This window comes from Protomyctophum parallelum (assembly GCF_964188405.1).
Source record: "Protomyctophum parallelum genome assembly, chromosome: 8".
Classification (NCBI taxonomy): Eukaryota; Metazoa; Chordata; class Actinopteri; order Myctophiformes; family Myctophidae; genus Protomyctophum; species Protomyctophum parallelum.
In genome coordinates, this window is record NC_139703.1 from 995,027 (window position 1) to 1,017,576 (window position 22,550).

The 22,550-nt window shown below is 42.7% G+C and overlaps 1 protein-coding gene across 1 annotated transcript; it reads right to left on the minus strand.

The window, feature by feature from the left end:
- Positions 1-2,303: 2,303 nt before the first annotated feature.
- On the minus strand, positions 2,304-8,373 carry psmd6 (proteasome 26S subunit, non-ATPase 6). The gene is made up of 8 exons (XM_083770581.1): positions 8,063-8,373; positions 7,143-7,348; positions 5,269-5,414; positions 4,295-4,514; positions 3,800-3,908; positions 3,125-3,293; positions 2,598-2,675; positions 2,304-2,488 (listed from the first exon to the last, which is right to left on the minus strand). The coding sequence occupies exons 1-8, from the start codon at positions 8,205-8,207 to the stop codon at positions 2,392-2,394; spliced, it is 1,170 nt and encodes a 389-aa protein (XP_083626707.1). The 5' UTR covers positions 8,208-8,373; the 3' UTR covers positions 2,304-2,391.
- Positions 8,374-22,550: the final 14,177 nt, after the last annotated feature.

Genomic DNA, 22,550 nt, shown 5'->3' on the forward strand with positions numbered 1-22,550 from the left:
TGAAAATCCTTTGAAAATAGCAGATCTACAAGCTCACAATGAAGGTACTCCTTCTGAATGTCCCATTTCACAAGCATGAAAATCCTTTGAAAATAGCAGATCTACAAGCTCACAATGTGTTGTGATGATTGAGCTGTGAGCTCAAATAGCCAAAGTAAATGGGGCTCTATAGGTCGTCAGACAAGCCCTCCATCGTCGCTTCCAGTCATCCCGGTTCTCCATACAGCTTGTTTGCGCTCCTGTGTCGTTCTTGAGTACATCCACATATGTTAATGTGGGACATCCTCGTGATCGGTGCCCATGTGTTGGTTCCCACAGCACTACTTTGCTGGCTGGCAGCTCTTGGTGTCTTTGGCAGTGTCCTGCTAGTCTACTCTAGATTCTTTCTCCTGGCTGCTATTTTCTGGTTCACCCTTGGCATTCCATCATGCAGATTCTTGTTGGTAACGTGTACTCTTGCTGATGTTAAGTACTGCTCGCAGCATGGTGTAGCACCCATCTAGAGACTTCTGCCGGGTTGGCTTCAGGGTCCAGCATTCACTGCCGTATAGAACAGTCTCTACCTTTGCATAGAAGAAGCTAAGTTTGGTTTGACAGGGGAGGTTGAAGTTCCATACACTGGCCATGCAAGATCTTGCTCCGTTGAGTTAATGTGTTTTGTAAAATTGATACTTATAGTAAGGGCAATTTATCAGGTATTTGACCAATCTGGGAACTAAATGGTCACATATTATGCTAATAACTCAATTTCCCACAGGAGTTGAATTTCTAACTTTTAGTACATGTTATTAGACACCTTTAGAAACACATTGGTGAAGAAATTTCTTGGTAACGATTTAGTTCCCAGATTTCTCTTACTATTATACTGCAGTAAAGTAAAAAAATTAATAAAGGAACTCACGTTGGTACAGTACTTGAGTAAATGTACTTGTAAAGGTTACTATCCACCACTGAATACACATCCCATCAGGTGTAGACGTTTTAACCCATTTAGACCTGAGAACAGATTCTACAAAGGTCTTCTAAATCAGAGGTTCCCAACATAGACTACCACTGGTACTAGTACCACTGGTGGTACTTGAGCCCCTCTGGTGGTACTCAGGAGTAACCCAAAAAAGACAAAAGTGGAATGAAATATTTATATTACTACAGGTAGTTCTTCTGAGCTTGTTGAAATAGGCTATCCAGCCATGCTGAAATGGGCATCACAGCACACCTAGCCATTAATGGAAGATTTGAGAACGGATTAATCACATTAGAAATATCTGTGTTCTGATTAGTGATTATAGACAGTTTTATCAGAGCAGCAGCATTATTAGCTTAGGAATGGAACAAAAAGGGCAGGTATACGCTCCTGTATTTTAACATCAGTTATGGTGGTACTTCAGTATAAAATGTTCTAAATCATGACTGTTTCAAAAATAAAACCTGTTTGCCAGTGGTTCTAAAACTATTTAATGTTAAGGACTCCCAAAATTAGATGTAATTGGCCCAGGGCCCCAATCTCAAAATATGTTGCTCCAGGGACCCCTCTGAAGCAAAGATTTGAGTTAAAAACGTTCACTCCAAAATAATATATATTCAAAGATTTGCACCACATTTAAGATTTTTCAAAAATAGCATATCTACAAGCTTGTAGCTTGCAATTTTTAACACAAATAGGTTCCCGTCCTAAATGGGTTAACAGGTTGCGAGCCCTTCTATATACCAGTGGTTCTAAAACACCTTTATGTAGAATCGGCCGACCACACCAAACACTATCGTTACAGTATGTTAGTTTTGCACTTTGCTATTAACTTGAGCTAGAATTTATTTTACTACTGTACTGAATATCTATAGGGCAGCGGTGGCTCAGGGGTAGAGTGGCTGGATGGTAACCGCAAGGTTGCCAGTGTTGAAGTGTCCTTGAGCAAGACGCTGAACCCCCAATTGCTCCTAATGTGCTGGTTGGTGCCTTGCATGGTTTCCACGGCCACTGTGTATGAAGGAAGGCGTCTGAATGGGTGAATGTAATGCACAATCTATGTAAAGGCACTATATAAATGCACCATTTATCTTTCTAGATTTAGTGTTGGCATGGCAGTCGGGCAGAAACATTAATCTCTATATTTCAACCGTTTAGTGAATTACCACCCTACTTGGATCATACTGCAGCGTCACACAAAAGCATAAAAAGTAGCGGATAGATCTGCTACTTTTGCCATTTTTGAATTTGCATCCTGAAAAGTAAGTTTCTGACATGAGGTTTCCACCCGACTATAATAGACAGCTTGCAGAGATTAATAGACTTGAATGAAAACATGTCCAGAGAAAACTTTATTATATACACAACATAAGGGTCACTTTGTCAGACAAACTTAGAAAAAAAAGAGGCCACGCCTGCACAGGGGTTTACATGTTGATGACTCGTGACAGCTTCTGGACTCTGTTGAGGAGCAGATCTCCCTTCTTAATGGTCTCCTGGTACTGCCAATTCTTACTGTCAGGTCTAGGGAGGAAAACAGCAACAGTTCAGAGAAATCTGCTTCCCCCTGTTTGAGTTGAGCATCTAAAAATAAATACTGAGGTTTGGTTGTTAAAAACAAGTCTTAATTTACCTGTTGGTTTCCACGATCTCATTGACTTTGTCAATTTTGCAATGGAGACGCCCAGCGGCGATGAATCGGGACAGTTCCCTGGGGACAGGAGTGAGAACTTCACTTAGTGCCAAACGGAATAGCCAGATTCTATCAGAGAACCTCTGAATTGTTCGAGCCCGAAGATGCCAGAATTAAAACTTTTTTTTGTTTTAATGAAATTCATTGTCGATTAGAAACGAATGGAATTAAACAATGCAATATTTTGTATGGCAAAGTCCTAAAGTGTAATTTGCAAAACAGTGTGAAAGGAGCCCCCCACACACTAGCGCCGTTTAACACAATTTGTAAAATTAACGTTTAAAAAATGTTGTTCCTGCCGTTCTTCACTGCTAAGCTGGTGAAGAAATCACAGATTGAGGCTTTAACCTCTGCTCTTATGAAATATTAGAGACCATTACAAAATTACAATAATCTAATAAGGACCGATATATGGGCCTGAGTCTAGTGTGTGTGTGTGTGTGTGTGTGTGTGTGTAGAAGACGTACTGGTCTATGAACTCTGTGCTGACCCCGAAGGCCTCGGCCATGTAGCCCAGGGTCAGAGAGCGGTAGGACTCCAGCAGCTGACCATAGGCCTGGATCCTCATCTCCCTCACATAGTAGCGGTAATGAGGGGCAAACAGCCAGTCCTTCTTCATCTCCTGCTCCACCGTGGCTACAGCACGACCACATATATGACACACACAAATGGTCAAAAAGAGTGCAAAGAAAAACAATTTAAGTGTTACAACGTAACACGGACACAGCTGTATCAAACCTAGAGTCTGCTTAAATGACATATTATCTACATGCATAGCATACGCAAACAAGTAAATAACGTTGCTGTCAGGCAGAAACCCCTCATGTCCATACTTTAACTTTGTGTTGTTTTGTAAATTCACATCCTACTTGATCATACCACATCGTCATCGGCAAGCTCGAAGCGCGGCATGTAGTGACACGTTTTGAGGTTGTAGATCTGCTACTTTAGGCATTTTACTTATTTGAATCCTGAAAAGTAACAGTTTGGTACATATGAAGTTTCTACCCGACAGAGATGATAACATATCTGTATAACATGACTAGCGTCATATCTAAACGTATTTGTCAAGGAGCCATGTACAAAGGAATAATGGAGTTGAGAAGCTTCATGCCAGTGAAAGGAAACCCCGTGTTGCTCACCCAGAGACTGGAAGAACACAGAGTAACGGCACTCGTACAGAGAGAAGAGGTACTGCCGAATGGAAGGGAGGCTGTGAAGCACCTCCAGGATCTCTGCTCCCTTTATGACCTGCGTGAGACGAGAGAGAACTTCATGTTAGACCTTGGGATGAGACATAAAGAAATATTAAAAGAAACACTCGTATCGCAGAGATTTAAATTTATCGTGAAACTGTCATGATGATTTACGATTTGTTCAGCTCCAAATTCAGTACCACTTAAACCTGTGTCTTTACTTGTAAAGATCACACTTGGTACACTCATATTTCACTCTAGACAAATCTACAAGCTGGATAATGTCTCAAGTGAAGATATAGGAAATCTTTCAACATGGAAACGATTAAAAAAATAACTGCAATTAGGGCGATTGCGTAATAATCGTGACAGGCCTAACAAGCCAATCTGACACTACGTCAAAACATGTCAAACTGCAGGCTTCTTCATGCCTAGCCTAACCTTTTCCCGGAGGTCGGGCCTCTTGAGGGCGATCATGCAGACGTAGACTGTGTAGGTGACAAAGGTCTTGTAGTCCATTAGCTCGTAGGAGGTGAAGGTGGAGACGGTGTCCAGGAAGAGCTCGGCCGCCTGCTTGAAGTCCCTGATGGCCACGCAGTACAGGCCCTGGTAGACCTTCAGACGGTTCCTCCTGTCCCAGTCGCCACCCTCCTCAATCAGACTGGAGGGGAAAAACAAGACCATGTTTTCAACAACGCTCTGGTGGACACATTTGCAGACACTGGTTCTATACATGTACACACACACTCGCATTAAAGCGCGATGCGAGAGGGCGGTCTAGCCAACACCAACTCGGCCCTGAATCGCTGCCCTCCACACTCTCCTATCTAGCTTCAGGGTCTTGAGCTCTACATCATCATCATCCTTGGAGTGCCCTCGAGATCTGCGACACAAGCTGCTTCCACTGGTCTCTGTTGTTCATTGCCAGTTCACAGTCAGTCCTGTGTCCCTACTCAGAACATCTGGAAATGTGAGAGGTCTTGTTCCTCTTGATGGGCAGAAGAATATCCGAAATGACCTGGTCTTTTGCTCTGTGGCAGTGTGGGGGGGGGGGGGGGGGGGTGCCTCCATAAATCTGAGCTTTAGTGAGATGGTCCTTCCATGAGAGGTTCTGGACACGCATGTTCCGTCAAGCTCTACAGTAGTGTTAGTTAGGCTGTCGCGAAAGAGTGCATCTACGGAATTCAAATCATGCTGTAGTCAGCAGGTGACCACAAGGGTGAGAAGTGGATGGAAGAAGTTCAGAGAACTCAGACCCTTGTCTAACATCCCCATAGCAGTGAGGATCCAGTCCAACCCAGCGGTGCCTGGAAAAGCGGACTTTAAACCAATGATAATGATGATGGCCGTCTGCTCTGATAACCAAGTACATCTTGGGCAAAAGAATAAATGGCAGGTTCAGACAACTTTTTTACCTTTTTGCTTTTTCAGAGTTGCGTGTGATGAGGTCACTGTCCATGTAGAACAGGCCGATCCTCAGCAGGTAGAAGACGATGTCTAGCCTGTGCCCCAGGGCCACTGTCTTGTCATAGGTCTTCCTGAAGGCTGTCAGAGCGCCCTCCTGTGGAAGCACACAGCAAGGACAAGAACATCTCCGTCAACAGGGCTACAGCAGCAGGAAGCCAGTCTAAACATGATCATAATTGCAGCATTTATTTTTCCATAATTGTACGTCTGCTACTTTTGAACAAAGTGTTTGAAAAGTGTCCTATAATTTTACTTTAAAGGGGAATTCCATACTAGAAGGCTTTCTTACCTTTATTTGTAGTCGTTACGTTCCCACCAAAGAGGTCCAGGTGTTTTGTGCAAAAGCGCATTATTGGCTATTTCCTCTACCATAAGCCCTCAATGAATTGCATTGGGCTGGGCTATGGGGTTGGGGTGTTATGCTAATTCGCTTATTTCCCCTCGCTCAAAAATCTATTTTTTTGTATATATCCTCTCTTCACAATGTAAATAGTATCCCAAGCGGCACACTTTACTACTTATTTAGATGGAAATAATCGAATTAGCACAAAAACCCAACCCCCATTGAGGGCTTATGGTAGGGGAAATAGCCAATAATGCACTTTTGCACAAAATAACACCTGGACCTCTTTGGTGGGGACATAACAACTACAAATAAAGGTAAGAACGCCTTCTAGTATGGAATTCTCAACACAAATTTTCTCTTCTGGGGGTCCCTGGCACAAAACATTTTCAGATTGGGGCGGGGGCAAATGCATATAATTTTGGAGGGTCCCAAACAAAAATGTTTAAGAAATACAGATTTTGAAGGCCTTTGCAGAATCGGCTTCATCTCTCAATGGGATGAAATAAAGATAAAATGACACCTCGGTCTGTCTGGAACCACATTTTCTCCTCAGTGGGTTGACCAATAATAAACCACTGTGAGCACACATTAAGATCTGAACTTGCATGCAGACATTGAGACCATAACTAACCATCTTCTACCCCAGTGGTTCCCACTTCACGTCAAGGACCCCCAAATTGACACCAATTATCCCACGGCCCCCATTTGAAAAGATATGCCAGGGACCCCCATATTAACAGTTTCCGTGCTTTGAATGGATTACTCCAGGTTAATGTCGCTGCCATATCGGACATACGCGAGTTTTGTTTTATGTGTTTAATCCGCCGTAATGTAAACAAAAAAAATAAAATTCTTCTTCGCCGCGGAGAAAGAGAGTAGGCGCATCTGTTGTGATAAATAAACCGGAAATCGTCACATGCTGTGGGCTGCTAGGGCTTCTGGGAAATTGAGGCCAATGTAAACGAATGGGGTGCAACGCCTCATTGAGACCAGTCTTGTGTGCGTCTTCCGGGTGCACCAAGATGGTGGATGCTACACTCGGATCATAACAAACCAGGGGAGCTTTTTTTGCTGGATTTTCGCGGATTAAAAGCCCAAATAATTCAGCGTATGCTCTAAAGGTAATACAACAATCTCGGCAGTGAAGGGGGGTTGATTAAAAGTCCGGTAAATCGTTTTCCGCAGTCAAACTGTTAAAGAGAAGATTCTTGGCTCTAGCAGTGATTCTCAACCCGTTTAAATTTCAAGGATCCCCAGTTTGACATGCATCAGTCTATGGACCCCCATTGAATGGCATTTCTATCTCCGGGACCCCAATTTATATTGTAAAATCAATGTCAATTTAACTCTCAAGAGTTACAGACCCATGTAAGGGTCCATTTGGTTCCAAACTATCATTTAGCTGGGGACCCCCTGGAACTCCGTCAAAGACCCCTAGGGGTCCCCGGAACCCCACTTCGGGAACCACTATTCTACCTTATCTCCAATGCGGATGAGATACTCTGCTTTGGCCATCATGGCGTCTCGGATCTCGCTCTCTCCCAGGTTCTTCTCGGCGTCGTCCAGGACCTCGTCGAGCCTCTTGAGCTCCTCCTCGTTGGCCTTCTTCATCTTGCTGAGCAGGTCGCCGTCCAGTGTCCACTTCAGGTCCTTGCACAGCACCTCGTAGTAGGGAGCCATGTCTAAAAACACCACGTGAGAGAAAGACCATGTTGTTGCCGTCGCTGTCTGGTACATTTAAATCAGTAGGAATAACACAAGGCTTGATGCGACTAAATATTAGTCATTAATATTTCCTGAAATGCAAGTTTCACTCTTCATGTTTATTAATACATAAACAAGACAATGAATACTAGAGAGTAACAAGAATGGATATTTTGACCAGAGTTGCACTGTCCATATCACATACAGACATAGTACTGTACAGTAATCAGTAGCCTACAGTAAATTAATTGTAGACCCTATCATACAGTAGTGGGGTACCACTGTACCAGAGATAACCCCAATCAACACCTTTTAGGCACTATTATTGAAGAGACCTGATGAACAAATTCACGCGTATGATTCAGAATTATTATTCTATTATAAAGTACTGTCTAACCGTATGATGTCTCTTGTAATCGCCGATGCGTGTTTATTACGGTATAAGGGTGTTCTTTCTCTATGTATGATGTTATTCGTCTTTAATTGACGCCTGAGTCGAGACACAAAGTTGATTGACATCAATCGTGACGTTTTGCAATGGGCTAACATGTACGCTCCCATCGCGACAACGGGGAGGAGGAGGCCACGTTCCAAGTAACCACTCCGACGACCACCACCACCAACTACGCACACAATAACTACATTCTATCAGGTAGACGTTTGTGTTATTATTCATCATTAAATCAAATTACTGTTGACTTTGATGGAGTCCATGAGCTCGCTCTTCACCGCGGCGTCCTGTCGGTGTCCGTCCATGGTCAACAGAAACTTTAGCTGAGCTATCCTCAGGTCTGGGTTCTTGGGCAGACCCTCCTCCTCTAGGTTCTCCTGAGGCATGGCTGACGACTTAGTATAGCAGTGTGTGATGATATATAAAAGACGAAAATACAAAAATATCTCTAGAAGGGGTTTCTTTGTGCTGGAGAAGCTTCTGTTCTTCTCTCCTGTCTGTCTGCTGATAGCGGCTAGCCTCAACGATGACTACAGAAAATTGAGAAAAACACTGCACTGCCGCTTCCGCCGGAAAACGAGGATTCTTCAATGGTCGCCAGATTTTGTGAGGGAGAAAAGCAACCAGGGTTAAAATGTTAAAGAATTTAAAATATGACGTGAACACGCACGGTACAGACTTGATTTTATCCATCAACTTCTTGTTTATGCCACAAAATGACTGGATACAATACGTTGCGTTATAAGCATGTTTGTAGATCATTAGATCTGGAAAAAAAGGAAATATTTTAAATATTTTGAATCATTTTTTCTTTTTTTTCTTTTTTTAACTACACAAATCTTGGGTCCCTGCTGACAAAATATTTTCAGATGGGGTTCTACTTCTGCCTTAGAGTATGGGTTCTGCAGACAAATCATAGACTAAAAAAATAGGGAGAAAAAAAACTGCAACTGCCAAGTGACAAGTGAAAATGAAACCGCCACAAAGTCGCTTAAAATAAGCAGACATGGCAACGCTGCCCCTACCGCCTTGGTTTATTTTTTACTTCCAAAGCACATAGCGCAACCTAATGGATGCAACCTGTAGTCCTCCAAGTCAAGGCAGTGAGTAATTATTCTTGATTGATTGATTGATTGATTGATTGATTGATTGATTGATCTGGTTGCAGAAGTTTCTTGATCCTACTATGGATGTAATATGCACAATATATGTCTGTCGTGCAGGCATGGGCATGACCAGTATCATGGCAGTATAATATTCGGTAAGTATCATGGTCAGTATTGTCAGTATCACGGCAGCCGACAGGCTTCTTTTTTAAAGTGGGAAATTTAGTATAGGCTAGTCTTTTATTTTTTTGCCTATTGGCCTAAAATATAGTCTATGTAGCCTACATACATTCATGTATGTTTCTTGTGACCCTACCATTAACATCCTATGTAAGGCAAAAATGTCAAACTACTATGCTTTAAGTAGCATGTGCCATGAAAAATTTTATCAATACAGAGAAGTGGATTCAATATTTTAGGCTGCCGGACTATGAACAGAATTATTGGTGGCACGGTGGCGCAGTCGGTATAGCGCTGTCGCCTCACAGCTAGAAGGTTTGATTGATTGAAATATTTATTAACAGTTTGTAGAATTTACAGTACATTTTAAGCACAAACTCAATACAAAGACTGTTAACTGTGAGTGGACGACCCAATTAAGCATTACACTTGTTTACAACAGGGTCCACAGGGTCCAGGGGTCGATTCCCACCGGGGACGCTGTGGGTGTGTCCTGATCATAGTCTGTAAAAAATATGGACAAAGCGTTCCCCGGGTCTAACATGAACGTAAAATGAAGCCTGACAGTCCTTGAATTGTAAATCGCCATCTTTCTAGATCCGTTTGGGCCCAGCTGGCCCATTGGCTGGCCCAGACAACGAGGCGGGACTTCCCCCCTTCTTCTTAGTTGGTTTTTATTTTGACTCGAGTGGGTGGGGAATCCCGATCATAGACTGTAACGGTAGCCACGCCCCTCAGAACATACGCGACTTTATGGTAATTATTTTAATAAATGGGACCATCATTTTCCAAAAAGAATATTATGACATTAGAAATGAGACTTTAAACTAGTGACTGGAAGCAGAAAGTATTCACGACCATGTTTATTAAGTTAATACAGTCTAGGTGAAGTTGGACCCAAATACATGGACTTCTATGGGGCTATGGGGTTTTTTGGGCCCAATGACAGCGCCACAACAGGCCATTATATGAACTTTCAGGAAATCCCGATTTCCTTAGTGGCTTCACAAAATATCTGTCTGACTGCCCCCCTGGTCCTGAGTCATTGATTGATTGAAGTATTGATTAACAGTCTGCAGAATGGGTACATTTCACATGAAAGCACAACTCAATACAAAGACTATGATGTTTTGTTTATTCTCGAAATTACACTGAGCAATATAATACAATAATACAATATTATATAGAAAGAAATATTACAATACATCAGAAGATGAAAAAGAGAAAAACAAAAGATATACATGTGAATTACATAGGTTTACAAATAAAAATAAAAAGCTAAGACAAATTTCAAAATGATCTAAAACAGTTACATATTGTGGGGGTCTGTAGACCTATGCTCACCAAGGTTTTAATTTTAAAACAGCTCAAGGGTATGTGATCTGTTTCAATGACGTTTGCAGGTTATTCCATGTATTAGGGCCACAGAAGCCAAAAGCAGATCTACCAAGTTCAGAGCTAACTTTTGGTACCTTGAATTTGTCACCGGTTGAAACAATGAGTTACAAAATCGTGGGATTACAAAAATCACACCCGTGTGAAGTGAGGGGCGCTCTTATCATCGTACATCATCATGACGTAGTGTGATGACCCATCCTGTGGGGTTGGTTTGGACGAGTGGGGTTATAACTGGACGAGCCCCCAGTTATAAATAAAATAATGTTAAGTTTACTCCTGTGTGTCGTCTCCCTTTTTGTCATGATGTGAGCCAGTTCATGACAAGATGGGGGGCTCGCCACTCTAGTCTAGTTTATTGGTAGATTTGGTTGTTACCTCCTATTGGAGTTTTTTCTATCAAGTGTTTTGATGAACTTAGGCTTTGTGTGTTTGTTTGTTCTTAAGTGGAACAAACTGTTTGGGGGACACACATGGGAATTGGTATTTTGTTTGGGGGGAGGGGGAGAGCATTAGGAAGTTTTAGTTTTTTGTGTTCTCTCTGTGCAGGTTTTTGAGTTTTTAAAGTGCTTTAGTCCTTGGGGTTCCAACTCCCATATAGCTTTTTAACAGTGGGCCTCCCTATGGGACTCACTGTTTTTTGTTTCTGGGTTAGACTGTGTTCCACAAAAGCTGGAATGCGGTGGTACCACTGAGCGGCCCTTGTTGGAGGGGGGGACTCGGGAGGGCCACTGAAGTCTAGGGTTGAGACAGTCAGTTTTTGGTAGGTAGGGGAGTTGGGCTCTGGGGTCTTTTTCTACTTTTGGTTAAAGCCTTTGCACAGTTGTCTTTGTTTAAAAAAAAAAAGAAAAAAAAAAAGAGTTCTGTAGTTGAAGAATTTGTTCAGGCTCCATCTATGGAGCTCCTGGATAGATGCAAAAAAGAGCAGCTGTTAAAACTAGCAGAACACTACAGCATTGTTGTTTGTGCCAAACAGTCAAAGGTTAGGGTAAAGATAGTTCTGATCAACGGTTTGGTGGCAAAGCAAGTGTTACCATCGGAGGATGAGAACCCAACTGAATTGAGGTCTGGTAAAACTTTTTCTTCAGGGCAATTAACCTTTGAGTAACAAAAGGAATTGCTTCAAATTAAACTTGAACATGAGAAAGAGATTGAAGAGATGAAGCAAAGAACTATTGCAACTATTGAATTGAAAAAGTTGGAACTGGAGAAAGACAAGTTTAAATTGAGGGTTCATGAAGCCAATCAGTTTAATGTTGGTGCTAACCTGAAATTACTTCCCAAGTTTTCAGAAAAAGATCTGGATTTGTTCTTTCCCTGTTTGAACGTGTGGCAGACGCCAGGGATTGGTCTGATGCTGAGCGCGCTCTACTGCTCCAATGTGTCCTCACAGGTATGGCCCAGGAGGCCTATGCTTCTTTATCAGTGATGGATAGTCAAATATATGAGGTTGTTAAAGGAGCAGTATTACGGGCATACGAGTTAGTAGCCGAAGCCTACAGACAACGTTTTAGGGATTGGAGGAAAGAGGAAAATGTGGAATTTGGGAGAGATAGGTTAGTCAGATGGTGCGTAGCATCAGAGGTTAAAACCTTTAATGGGATTCGTGAGTTGGTTACTCTGGAACAATTCAAAAACTGTGTGCCAGTTAATATTGCTACGTATATAACGGAGAGAAAAGTTAAAACACCTCAGGAAGCAGCCGTGTTGATGAGTATTGTTTAACTCATAAATCAATTGGAGAGGACTTGGGTATGCACCAGACCAGTGGTCCAGGATGTACGCCTACTGAAAAACCTGTTGTGGCTCAGAGAGCTTCAGATTGTGCTCAGGTTGAGCCTGGTTCATGGAAACAGGATGACCTTGACACTTGTCATTATTGCCACAGTAAAGGGCATTGGAAAAAGCATTGCCCTGCTATTAAAACTAAAGAGAAGTGGTCAGGTGGTGCACAAATAAAACCTGTCGCCTTGGCTGCCCCTGTCATTCCTTTAAATGAAGCTGTTTATTCAGCATTTATTTCAGATGGTTATGTGTCTCTGCCTGGTGGAAAGGCAGTTGCAGTGAAGATCTTGAGAGATACAGGTGCACTACGAACATACATCCGTCAAGCCGTAATTCCATTCTCCTCAGTTTCAGACACGGGTGATTTCATGTTAATGTGAGGTATGGAGATGAAAATCAGCCCCGTCCCCTTACATAGACTGAGGTTAGTCTGTGGTTTTGTTTCTGGGGAGGTGGTGGTAGGAGTGCGTCATGAGTTGCCTGTGGAGGGGGTTGATATAATCCTTGGCAATGACCTTGCAGGTGATAAAGTGTGGGCTGAGGCTAAATCACCTGTGGGCACACAGGGGCCTGACTCGCAGCCTTTACGTTCAGAAATGTTGAAAATAGGGGTGTCTGAGCCTTTAAAGTGCATGATGAGTCCTAGGAAAGCGTGTGGTCAACAGGTAGAAGCTGATGCCAAAACCTTTTCAATACCTGTGCCGCTTAAGTCCATTTCCATGACTGACTTAGTTCAAGAACAAAGGTCAGATCCCTCTTTGAAGCCTCTGTTTGAATCTGTGTCTCCTGCAGAAGACATGGAAATTGCTACAAAGGGCTATTTTGTGAAAAATGAAGTTCTTGTCCGTAAGTGGGGTGTACAGGGCGAGAATGGGCTGGAGAAACCCATTTTGCAGATTGTGGTGCCAGCTAAGTTCAGGGAGATGGTGTTGAAGGACTGATATGATGAGGTAGCTGGGCATCTGGGATGTAGGAACGTGTACAAGCACATCCGGCACAATTACTTTTGGAATACTAATTGTTATTCTCTGTCCCTGTGTAGGAGGAGAGTGCCAGCCTGCTGAGGTGTGTCTTGGGGATTGACACACCTGGTCCCAATTATCCCCTTGGGTATAAAAGCAGGCTGGCTGAGGCCATTCTCTCTCTCTCTCCCTTGCACAGGTCACCCTGCTTGTTTGTTTTGCTTGTTTGAAGTAGTTTCAGTTCGGTTGTTTTCTGCACTTGCCCATACAGTCCATGTTCACACAGCCATACACACTTTACACTTTCAGTTCGGTTGTTTTCTGCACTTGCCCATACAGTCCATGTTCACACAGCCATACACACTTTACACTACTGATGTCACTGACCATTCACACCTCATACATGTTGCACCTTTTAAGCCTTATTTAGTTATAAATAAAATAATGTCAAGTTTACTCCTGTGTGTCGTCTCCCTTTTTGTCATGATGTGAGCCAGTTAATGACACATAGCATGTCGATTTGCTCTTCCACATATGAGTCATGACTAGGGTGGCCAGACGCCCGGTTTCACGCCGGACAGTCCGGTTTTAGACCCACCTGTCCTCCTCCCACCTCAACCTCTGGCCGGACACATAATTGTCAGTTTTTTTGTGATATACAGTGCTTGTGTCATTTACTGTCATACGTCGTCTGCCTGGGTATTAAAATCTCTGCAGCGCTGCTCAGCTCCGCCTCCGCAGCGAGCCGGCCACACTGTCTTAAAAAGAGAGAGGCGAGTGGTCCATGTCTGCTTAATTATAAGCGACTTTGGGCTTGTTTTATATAATAGGCTACTAAGCCTAGTCAGGCTTCTTTTGGGCTTGTTTTCATAGACATGGTTGCTTGGTTCTCTTCCAAAACCTGGCAACACTGCCAGTGGGATGGTTGGTTTGTTTGTTGTGCACTCACAATCACTTTAGTATAGTTAATGCAGAGATAAACAAACCAAATATGCCGAAATGAAAAACTACATTTAATGAGCAATGGAGCAAGGAACTCGACATCATAAAGAAAGGGAGGCTGTGTGAACATATAGGCTACTGGCATCATTCTATGTCCCACACCGATGACCATAAAACTGTATAAAAAAACCCACAAGAAAGAGATTAAACATAAAACATATCTAAACATGAAATAAAATAAATTGATTATAAAATGAATGGCCTTTGTGGTACCCTATAATTTAAAAAGGTTAATTTAATTAGCAAATATATGTTCTCTGTGGACATAATGCTGGAGATGATGGTGGTGAAAATCAGGTGCAATAGTAGTAGTAATAATAATAATATATGGGGGGCGGAATCTGGGAGGGGGGGGGGGGGGGGGGGTCGGGGGAGCGAGCCCCGCAAAAGTGTCTCCTTTCTGAGGTCTTGCAGGTGGCCACCCTAGTCATGACTTACATTCTCCATTCATTGTCAATGGGAATTTAATGTTTGTGTAAGACGAAAATCTACACTAATAGCTGAATATAATAGGATGGGCTAGCGCCCCTAAAATATCACACCCATGTGATCATCGTACATCATCATACGTCATCTCATTCCGGCCAATCAGAATTTGCGTCCTCACCTTCGTCTTCAATGTTTGAGGCTTGGGCTCAAAATGGCCATAGCCGTCATGACAAATGTGTTTTGTGTTTACACAAACACTCAAAATTGTCCATTCATTGTCAATGGCATTTAATGTTTGTGTTAGGGCATAGGAGCGTCAAAAATAAAAGAGAGAGAGAATTATGGCCAGAATCATGGTCCATGTTAAGTATCATGACAGTATCATGTCAGTGTCATGTTGGGCCGGCACCCCCACACGGAGTTGCACCACTCACTTCACACAGGTGTGATTTTCTGTACATTTATGGAATTCCTTTTGTTTATGTTTTACATTTATTTTCTATTTTTGAAGATTGGTTGATTTTCTTTATCGTAAAAAACGTGCAAAAAAAAACATTAATATATAGTATCAGTAGTATTTAGCTGTCATTCATTTTGTGTACAGTATTTGTTTAATTTGGCTTGACATTTTGATTTGCTTTTAGTTTACAATGTTAATTTGTCTTATTGCATTTGATTTTTTTGTATTGTTATTTGTAGTTTTTACTTGTAAGTCTGTATTGTATTTGCTTTGTTAATGACACCATGCAAGAAGATTAGAGCCTCATTCCTGTCTCTTACATTAATGGTGATCCTTTTTAATAAACATTATCAGAAACATTGCAGCACCCTGTAGCACCTTGCAGCACCATTCACAAATAACGCCTGATCTCCCTTGTCTGATTGTCCCTTTGTACACATAGTGTTTTATATTTGTTGACAATATTGTATTTGTGTTATTTTTATGCTATGTTGATGAATTGAATACACATGGCCACAATGGAAACAAGTCCCCAGGACTTTTTTGTGTCATCCTTTTAGCCCACGTACATTGAATCTTTTGATTCCATTTTTCACTCTCTCTGATTTACAGACTTTTAAGGGACATAACTAACTATCCAGCTAAATGATTGGTAGTTACTAGTTGGGATCTCATGGGGATCCCAAGACCCTATGTTGAGAACCACTGTACTTGAGTGGATCTCTGGGGATCCCAAGACCCTATGTTGAGAACCACTGTACTAGAGTGACCCTATGTTGAGAACCACTGTACTAGAGTGCGCTGATTAGAAAACAACATTGTGAAACTCCTCCCTCACTCCTGTGAGGTCCCCTTTATTTCCAGCAATCCACTGTTTTCCAGATACTGTTCTTTTTGTTCGCTGATGGCATCGTGTCAGACAAATTAAGTTTGGTTCGACAAAGCTGTTTCAAAGGCTCAGGATCGATAGCCTGATCGTGCATGATTGCGATACATTTCTCTTCCAGCACCTGTATGTTTACCGTGAGAGATCTCTTCTTCTCCAGGATCTCAGCCCCTACTGTTCGAATTTGTTTCTCCAGATCTTTAATCCAATGCTCCGTGAAGCTGGACTTTAGAGCCAAAGTCCGGTTCTTTTTAAGCAGCTTATGTCTCTTCGTCTTCCATCTCATCTCCTTCATGGCCATCTCTTTCCCGAACGTGATCTCCTTAGCTTTACGATCCTCTGCCCAGAGCTTCTCTTTGCTCCTAATTTCAGTCCTCTGTTGGAACTGCTGGCGCTGGATTTGATCCCTCTCCACCTTCGATGTTTCCTCGTCCCCCTTCAAATCCGACTTGAGGTTGGACATTTGGGCGCTGTGCTCGGCACGCATGTTTTGTAATTCGTCATTTAACTTCATCATCTCCTTGATCTCACTCTCAGCCTTGATGAGTTTCTCGCTGTTTGTCTCGCACTCTATTCTCATCTTCCATCGCTCCCGTTCCCTATTCTTCTCCTCTTTCTCAATCTCGATCCTGAAGAGCTGCGACATACTTTCCCGCTGACTCGTGATCCGAGTGTCTTTGAACTGCATCTCTTGAGAGAGGAGTTTCTCTGTCTCCTTCCTGAAGGCCTCCTCCCTCTCCATGGAGGTCTTGGCCTTCTCCACTCTGAACGAGAGCTCGTCGTTCGACTGACGGATGGGCAAGAGTATGCTCTGGGCTTCTCTGAGCTTCATCAGGAGCTCTTGGCCAATCAAACTATACTCCTTGTATTCCATTTCAAGGGCCTCGACCGCCTGGTCATATTCGTCGTCGTCCCTCTCCAGCTGGTGGAACTCGCGTAGCGACGCTCGCCATGATATTCTCTCCTTTGAAATCATGTAATCGCCCATTGTGCCGTCTATTCTCTCCTTTGGACTATTCTCTTCTTTGCCAGCGACATCGCCCATTGTGCCGTCTCCTGCTTATTCAAGGCTGCACGGCTCACAATGGTTCAAAACTCGGTGATTGTCGCTGAAGATGTGCTCGGCGAAACTCAGAGATCGGTCACTGAAGATGTGCTCAGCGAAACCCAGTGAATGCCGCTGAAAAGGTGTCCAGCGAAAGTCAAAAGATTGTCACTGAACTGCCATATGTATACCATATGTATATAAATGAATATAAATGAGGGCAAGTCATACGTCACATCGCTGTTGTCAGAACAGCCGTGACAGAAGTGACGTAAGCCTGCTCTCATATATAGGCAATGGTCGAAAGCAAGTGCATGTAATCATGTGCTAGTCTGTGCTACATTTATGTTTCTGTTAATAACCTAAGCTTCATACAAAAGTAACTTGTAACTAAAGTTTTCAAACAATCCTAGTGGAGTAAAAGTGCAGTACCTATATTCGCCTCCAAGATGTAGTGGAGTAGATATATAAAGTATTGAAACTGTATACTGTGTACTGTATGTTGGTTTGTTCACTGTAAACCGAAAACAATGTTGCACATTAAGCTAATCATCTGGGACCCCCCCCCCCCCCCCAAAAAAACAAAACAAAAAAACAAACAAACAAAATCAAAATCCTTTAGGGACTCCAGAGGGTCCTGACTAGGGATTGAGCTTACTAATGTTTATTTATAACGAGAACCTTATCGATCGATATCCCACCATCAAACATTTTCTATTATTTTGTGGAAAGATGGGAGACAATACATTCTGAACAAAACCAGTATCTTTTACTAGGGCCGGGCTTGACATTAACTTTTTGAGGCACTTTGAGGTACATTTCCCATTCACTTGTTCGGGCACAAAAGTCACTTGTCCGGAGCACGAGCACACAAATATATTTTAATTCAACTAACTGTAAGTTGGTTTTACTTGGTGGATACTGTACATGTTTGAATATTAGATTAGTAGCCCTAGATTAGAATGTCTAATGTATTCCAAATACACAGCCATAGATCGGTCCTATCTGTGCACGGTTAGCAGACTGACCTCGTCGGCATTTAAACTTGTAGCACTGCGTGTGCACCCACCCAATAATACATTCCTATAAGACTTGGAGTCGTTTTGGGGACTAGTTTCATATTCATTTGAAAGTTCTGGCAGAAAATGTGTATTGGGGGCATGGTGGTCTGTAGTGCTGTCGCCTCACAGCTAGAAGGTCCTGGGTTCGATTCCCGCTGGGGACGCTGTGGACGCGTTCTCTCCTCCGCGTCATCAGTGCCCATACCCGAGGAGGGGTTGGCGAAAGGGCCTTTCTGTGTGCCAGGGAAACTCTCCCGTCAGGTAAAAAGAAGCAGCTTGGACTCCTCATGCATAGAAGGAAGCATGAGGTCAGTCCACTGCCCCCCCAGGTTGGCAGAGGAAGTGTAGCACCCAGGATTAGATAATTGACACTGGGTGAACAAATGCGTTGCAAAAATCGTGGGATAGTAAAGTAAAAAAAGAAAATGTGTAACTATTTAGTAAAATATCTCCACTTTTCCACACTGCACACGGACAACATTCTCTCCGGCGCGGGGCCCGGAATGAGTGCAGGACTGAGCATATCAAAACCTCCCTTTAGAAAGCACTTAAGTGTATGGTGCACACAAAATAGGTAGTGTGATCAATTACACCACACCAATGGCAACACACCTGTCAATTGTGTGCAACTGTGCACATAGGCGGAGCTTGAACTTGACGCCTGGGGGTGCGACTGCTTGGCCAACGACACCCGATTTTTTTGACCTTTCTTTTATTATTTTAGCGTTTTTACAATGCCCTAACCCCTAAAAATGAGTTATTTAGGTAGTACAGCAGCTCACACACATGCACTACAGCCATATAGCGAGTCATCATATCATGATAAGAGAGATGATTACAAACTACAGTCAGAAGTTAAGTTTAAAAAAATATATATATATATATTTTTTGCCAGGGGGTGCAGTGCACCCCCTGAACCCCCTCAAGCTCCGCCCATGACTGTGCACCATACAGTATGTTTGCTCCTTTGGGAACATCGACTGTTCCCAAAGGAAGTTTTCATATTTCCAGTCTAGCTTTTCCTTGTGTAAAAGTGGCAATATTTTATAAAACATATGTTTTCTGCCAGAATTTCAATTGGATACAAAACTAGAGGACAATATCTGAATCAAAGTCTTAATCAAATAATGAAGACTTACCTGTATATAGTTAGGGGTAGACAGAACGATGTTGTCCAGCTTTTGGAGATATATGAATGCTATATAGTATACAGACTATTATCTAAGAGGAAAAGAAACAGAACTGAAAACTAAAGAATTACACAAAGGTTTAGCTACTTGTGTTTTTGTTTATGCAAGTGCAAGTGCAATATCTGTGTGTGTGTGTGTGTGTGTGTGTGTGTGTGTGTGTGTGTGTGTGTGTGAGTGTGTGTGTGTGTGTGTGTGTGTGTGTGGGGGGGGGGGGGGGGGGGGGGCGGGGGGGAATGTGAATGTATTGTATTGTATGTAATGTATGTTAAAAAAAATATGTAAATACAAAAAATATTGGAAAAGAAAATCAAAGAATAAATTACACACTGAGTACACACCCAGTGCTAAAAGTTTAAATGCTGACTACTCTGATATGACCGTTCTATGGCTGTGTTTTTGGAATACATGAAATGTATCACAGACATTCTAGGGCTACTAACAATATTGGAAAGGTGATTAGGAAAGCCACACAATAATGCCAGATAATATTTTTGGCTGGTAGGAGCGTCACAGAAAAAGGGAAACAAAGAGTGACTTGTCCAACGGACAAGTACAATTGTAATGCACTTGTCTGGGAAGATTTATTACTTGTCCCAGACAAACGGACAAGCCTGGCTTAAGGCCTATTCATAGTCTGGATTTTCGGTGGTGAAGTGAGTTCAAGTGACCACCACTCCGGTGGTGAGGTTACCACCGGAGCTGTAATAACGTGGAGCGGTGGTGAGTAAAAACTGAGAGAAGGGCTGGGGAGAGTGGTGGTTTCAGGCTCAGTGACGTCATGTTATAGTTATAGCTTTAATGTCAAGCCCTGTAGGGCCTTCAAATACAGTACTTTTCTAACAGACGGAAGGCAATTGACTTTATTACCAATAGAATAATATTAAAGAAACCAACGGAGAGCAGCGTTACGCTACTCTCTCTCTCTGTCTCTGTCTCTCTCTCTCTCCTTGATTAGATCATGCCCTGGCTGCACCTGTATATCTCTCTCTCGCACACACACACACACACACACACACAGCCAGGGCTGTTCTGACGACATCGACGTGACGTATGACCTGCCCTCATTTATATATATGAGTCGGTTCAGAGACAATCTCTTCATTCAATCAGAATTAGGCTTGAGTGAGCTTCAAACCGCCGTGAACTGAGCAGACTTGAGCAGGAGACAACAATGAGCGATTACAAAATTACAACGGAGCGAATATCATGGTTGAATTCGTTGCGCATGTTCCATCAGCTGGAGAGGGACGACGAGGAGCAGGACAGGGCGGTCAGTGCCCTCGAACGTCAACAAAACGACCACCAGTTGCATGGTGAAGACCTTCAAAAAAGGCTTGATGCCGCCATAAAGGCACAGATGCCCATCGATCAGAAGCACGAAGAACTTATGTATAAAGTGGACAGGGCCAAGATCGGCATGGAAAAGGAGAGGTCCAGCAGAAAGAGCGTGGAGAAACTCCTTTGCCAGGAGATGCAGTTAAAGGACAGTATTATAGGGATGCAGCGGGAATTGTTGGAACAGCGCTTCGGGTTTGAGATAGAGAAGAAGCAGACAGACTGGGAGCGGGAGCGCGTTCTGATGAAGAAGGACAGCATGACCTTCAGCGAGAAACTCATCATCGCGGAGGCCGAGATCAAGGAGATGGAGAAGTGCCAGGATGCACAGGAGGTCATGAAGAAAGAGCACAACGACAACATGGTCTGCCTCAAGGATGCTTTAAAGAAAGACGAGAAGAAATGGAAAGGGGGGATAGAAAAGGTTGGGTGCCAGAAGACCGTACAGAAGACTGAAGTAAGGAACAAAGATCTTCTCCGGGCAGAGGAGCGCAAAGCTAAGATGATCAAGTTCAGGAGAGAGAAGGCCATGAGGGCCATAGCCTGGAAGAAGACGAGAAGTAAGATGCTTAAAAACAACCGGGTTTTGATTCTAAAGTCCTGCTTCACGGAGCATTGGATTAACGATCTGGGGGTACAGATTCGATCGGTAGGGGCTGAGATCCTAGAGATAAAGAAGTCTCTCGAGCTAGAACTACAGGAACTGGAGGAGAAATGTCTCACATTCTTACACCAGCAGGGTATCGATCCTGAGCCATTGAAACAGCTTTGCCGAACCAAACTCGATTTGGACGACATGGTGCCATCGGGGAAAAGGAAGAACAGTATCTGGAAAGTAGTGGATGGCTGGAAATGAAGATGAAGAGTACTAATGATGGCATATGGCAGCCAAGTCTATGGACTTTTAATGTTTGTTTAGAGGACTTTGTTTAGAGTGTGATTGTTTAAAGGAGTGAGGCGCACTTGTTTTTTTTCTTTCTCCATCAGCGCCATGGACATTTTAACTCAATATGACAACCTATAGTTATCATGTCAAGCCACATTTATCTGTTCTGTGTATAGATATACATATTTTTGTTCTCAGTATTGGAACACATGCCTGTTCGGTTATGTACCCGTTTGTTAGGTTCTTCGCAGTACCCATTATCATAGTAGTTGGATGCCATGCAGTCTTCGGCGTCATATTGATGACATCAGGGATCTCTGGGGATAAATACTGTCAAATAAATAAATCGATAATATGTTGATTTCATCAATAAATTAACAGATTATTGTTCTATTGATACTGTATGTTCGGAGAACGGCCTCACGTGCTTAGTTTGAAGCTTCTCATGACACACGCACACACGCACGCACGCACGTACACATGACTATATATATTACTATTTTTGCCCATATATATTTCATTATCAGAAGAACAATATTAGTGCTTAATTTATGCCACTGATTCTCAGTATTGGAACACATGCCCGTTTAACCAAATGGACCTTTACAGATCTGTGACTCTGAGGGTGTACAAATGGAACTGAACATTTCCATTTTGCAGTGGTGGAAGACTGGAAGTAGGAATGGAAATGGAATGGAAAATACTTTATTAATCCCAGAGGGGAAATTGATTAAGGCCTATACCTGTACTCATCCTAAGTACACATGAGGATGTTTTACTTTACTGGATATTTACTTTTACTTATCCACTACATTTCAGAGGCAAACATTGTACTCCTTTCTCCACTAGGAATTATATCAAAACTTTAGTTACTACTGATTTGGGATTATTACAAATCACACTTTAACACACTTCAGCCCTTCTGACAATTTGAAAATAGCAGATCTACAAGCTCACACTGAGCTTGTAGATTGGCTATTTTCCAAATAGTATACTTTTTGAAACTG

Excerpts from the sequence above, each read along its gene's own strand:
- psmd6 (XM_083770581.1), bottom strand. The coding sequence starts at position 8,207 with ATGCCTCAGGAGAACCTAGAGGAGGAGGGTCTGCCCAAGAACCCAGAC. Across the intron at positions 7,349-8,062 it reads GGACTCCATCAAAGTCAACA|ACATGGCTCCCTACTACGAG; the intron begins GTAATTTGATTT and ends TGGTGTTTTTAG. Across the intron at positions 4,515-5,268 it reads AACTCTGAAAAAGCAAAAAG|TCTGATTGAGGAGGGTGGCG; the intron begins GTAAAAAAGTTG and ends TTTCCCCTCCAG.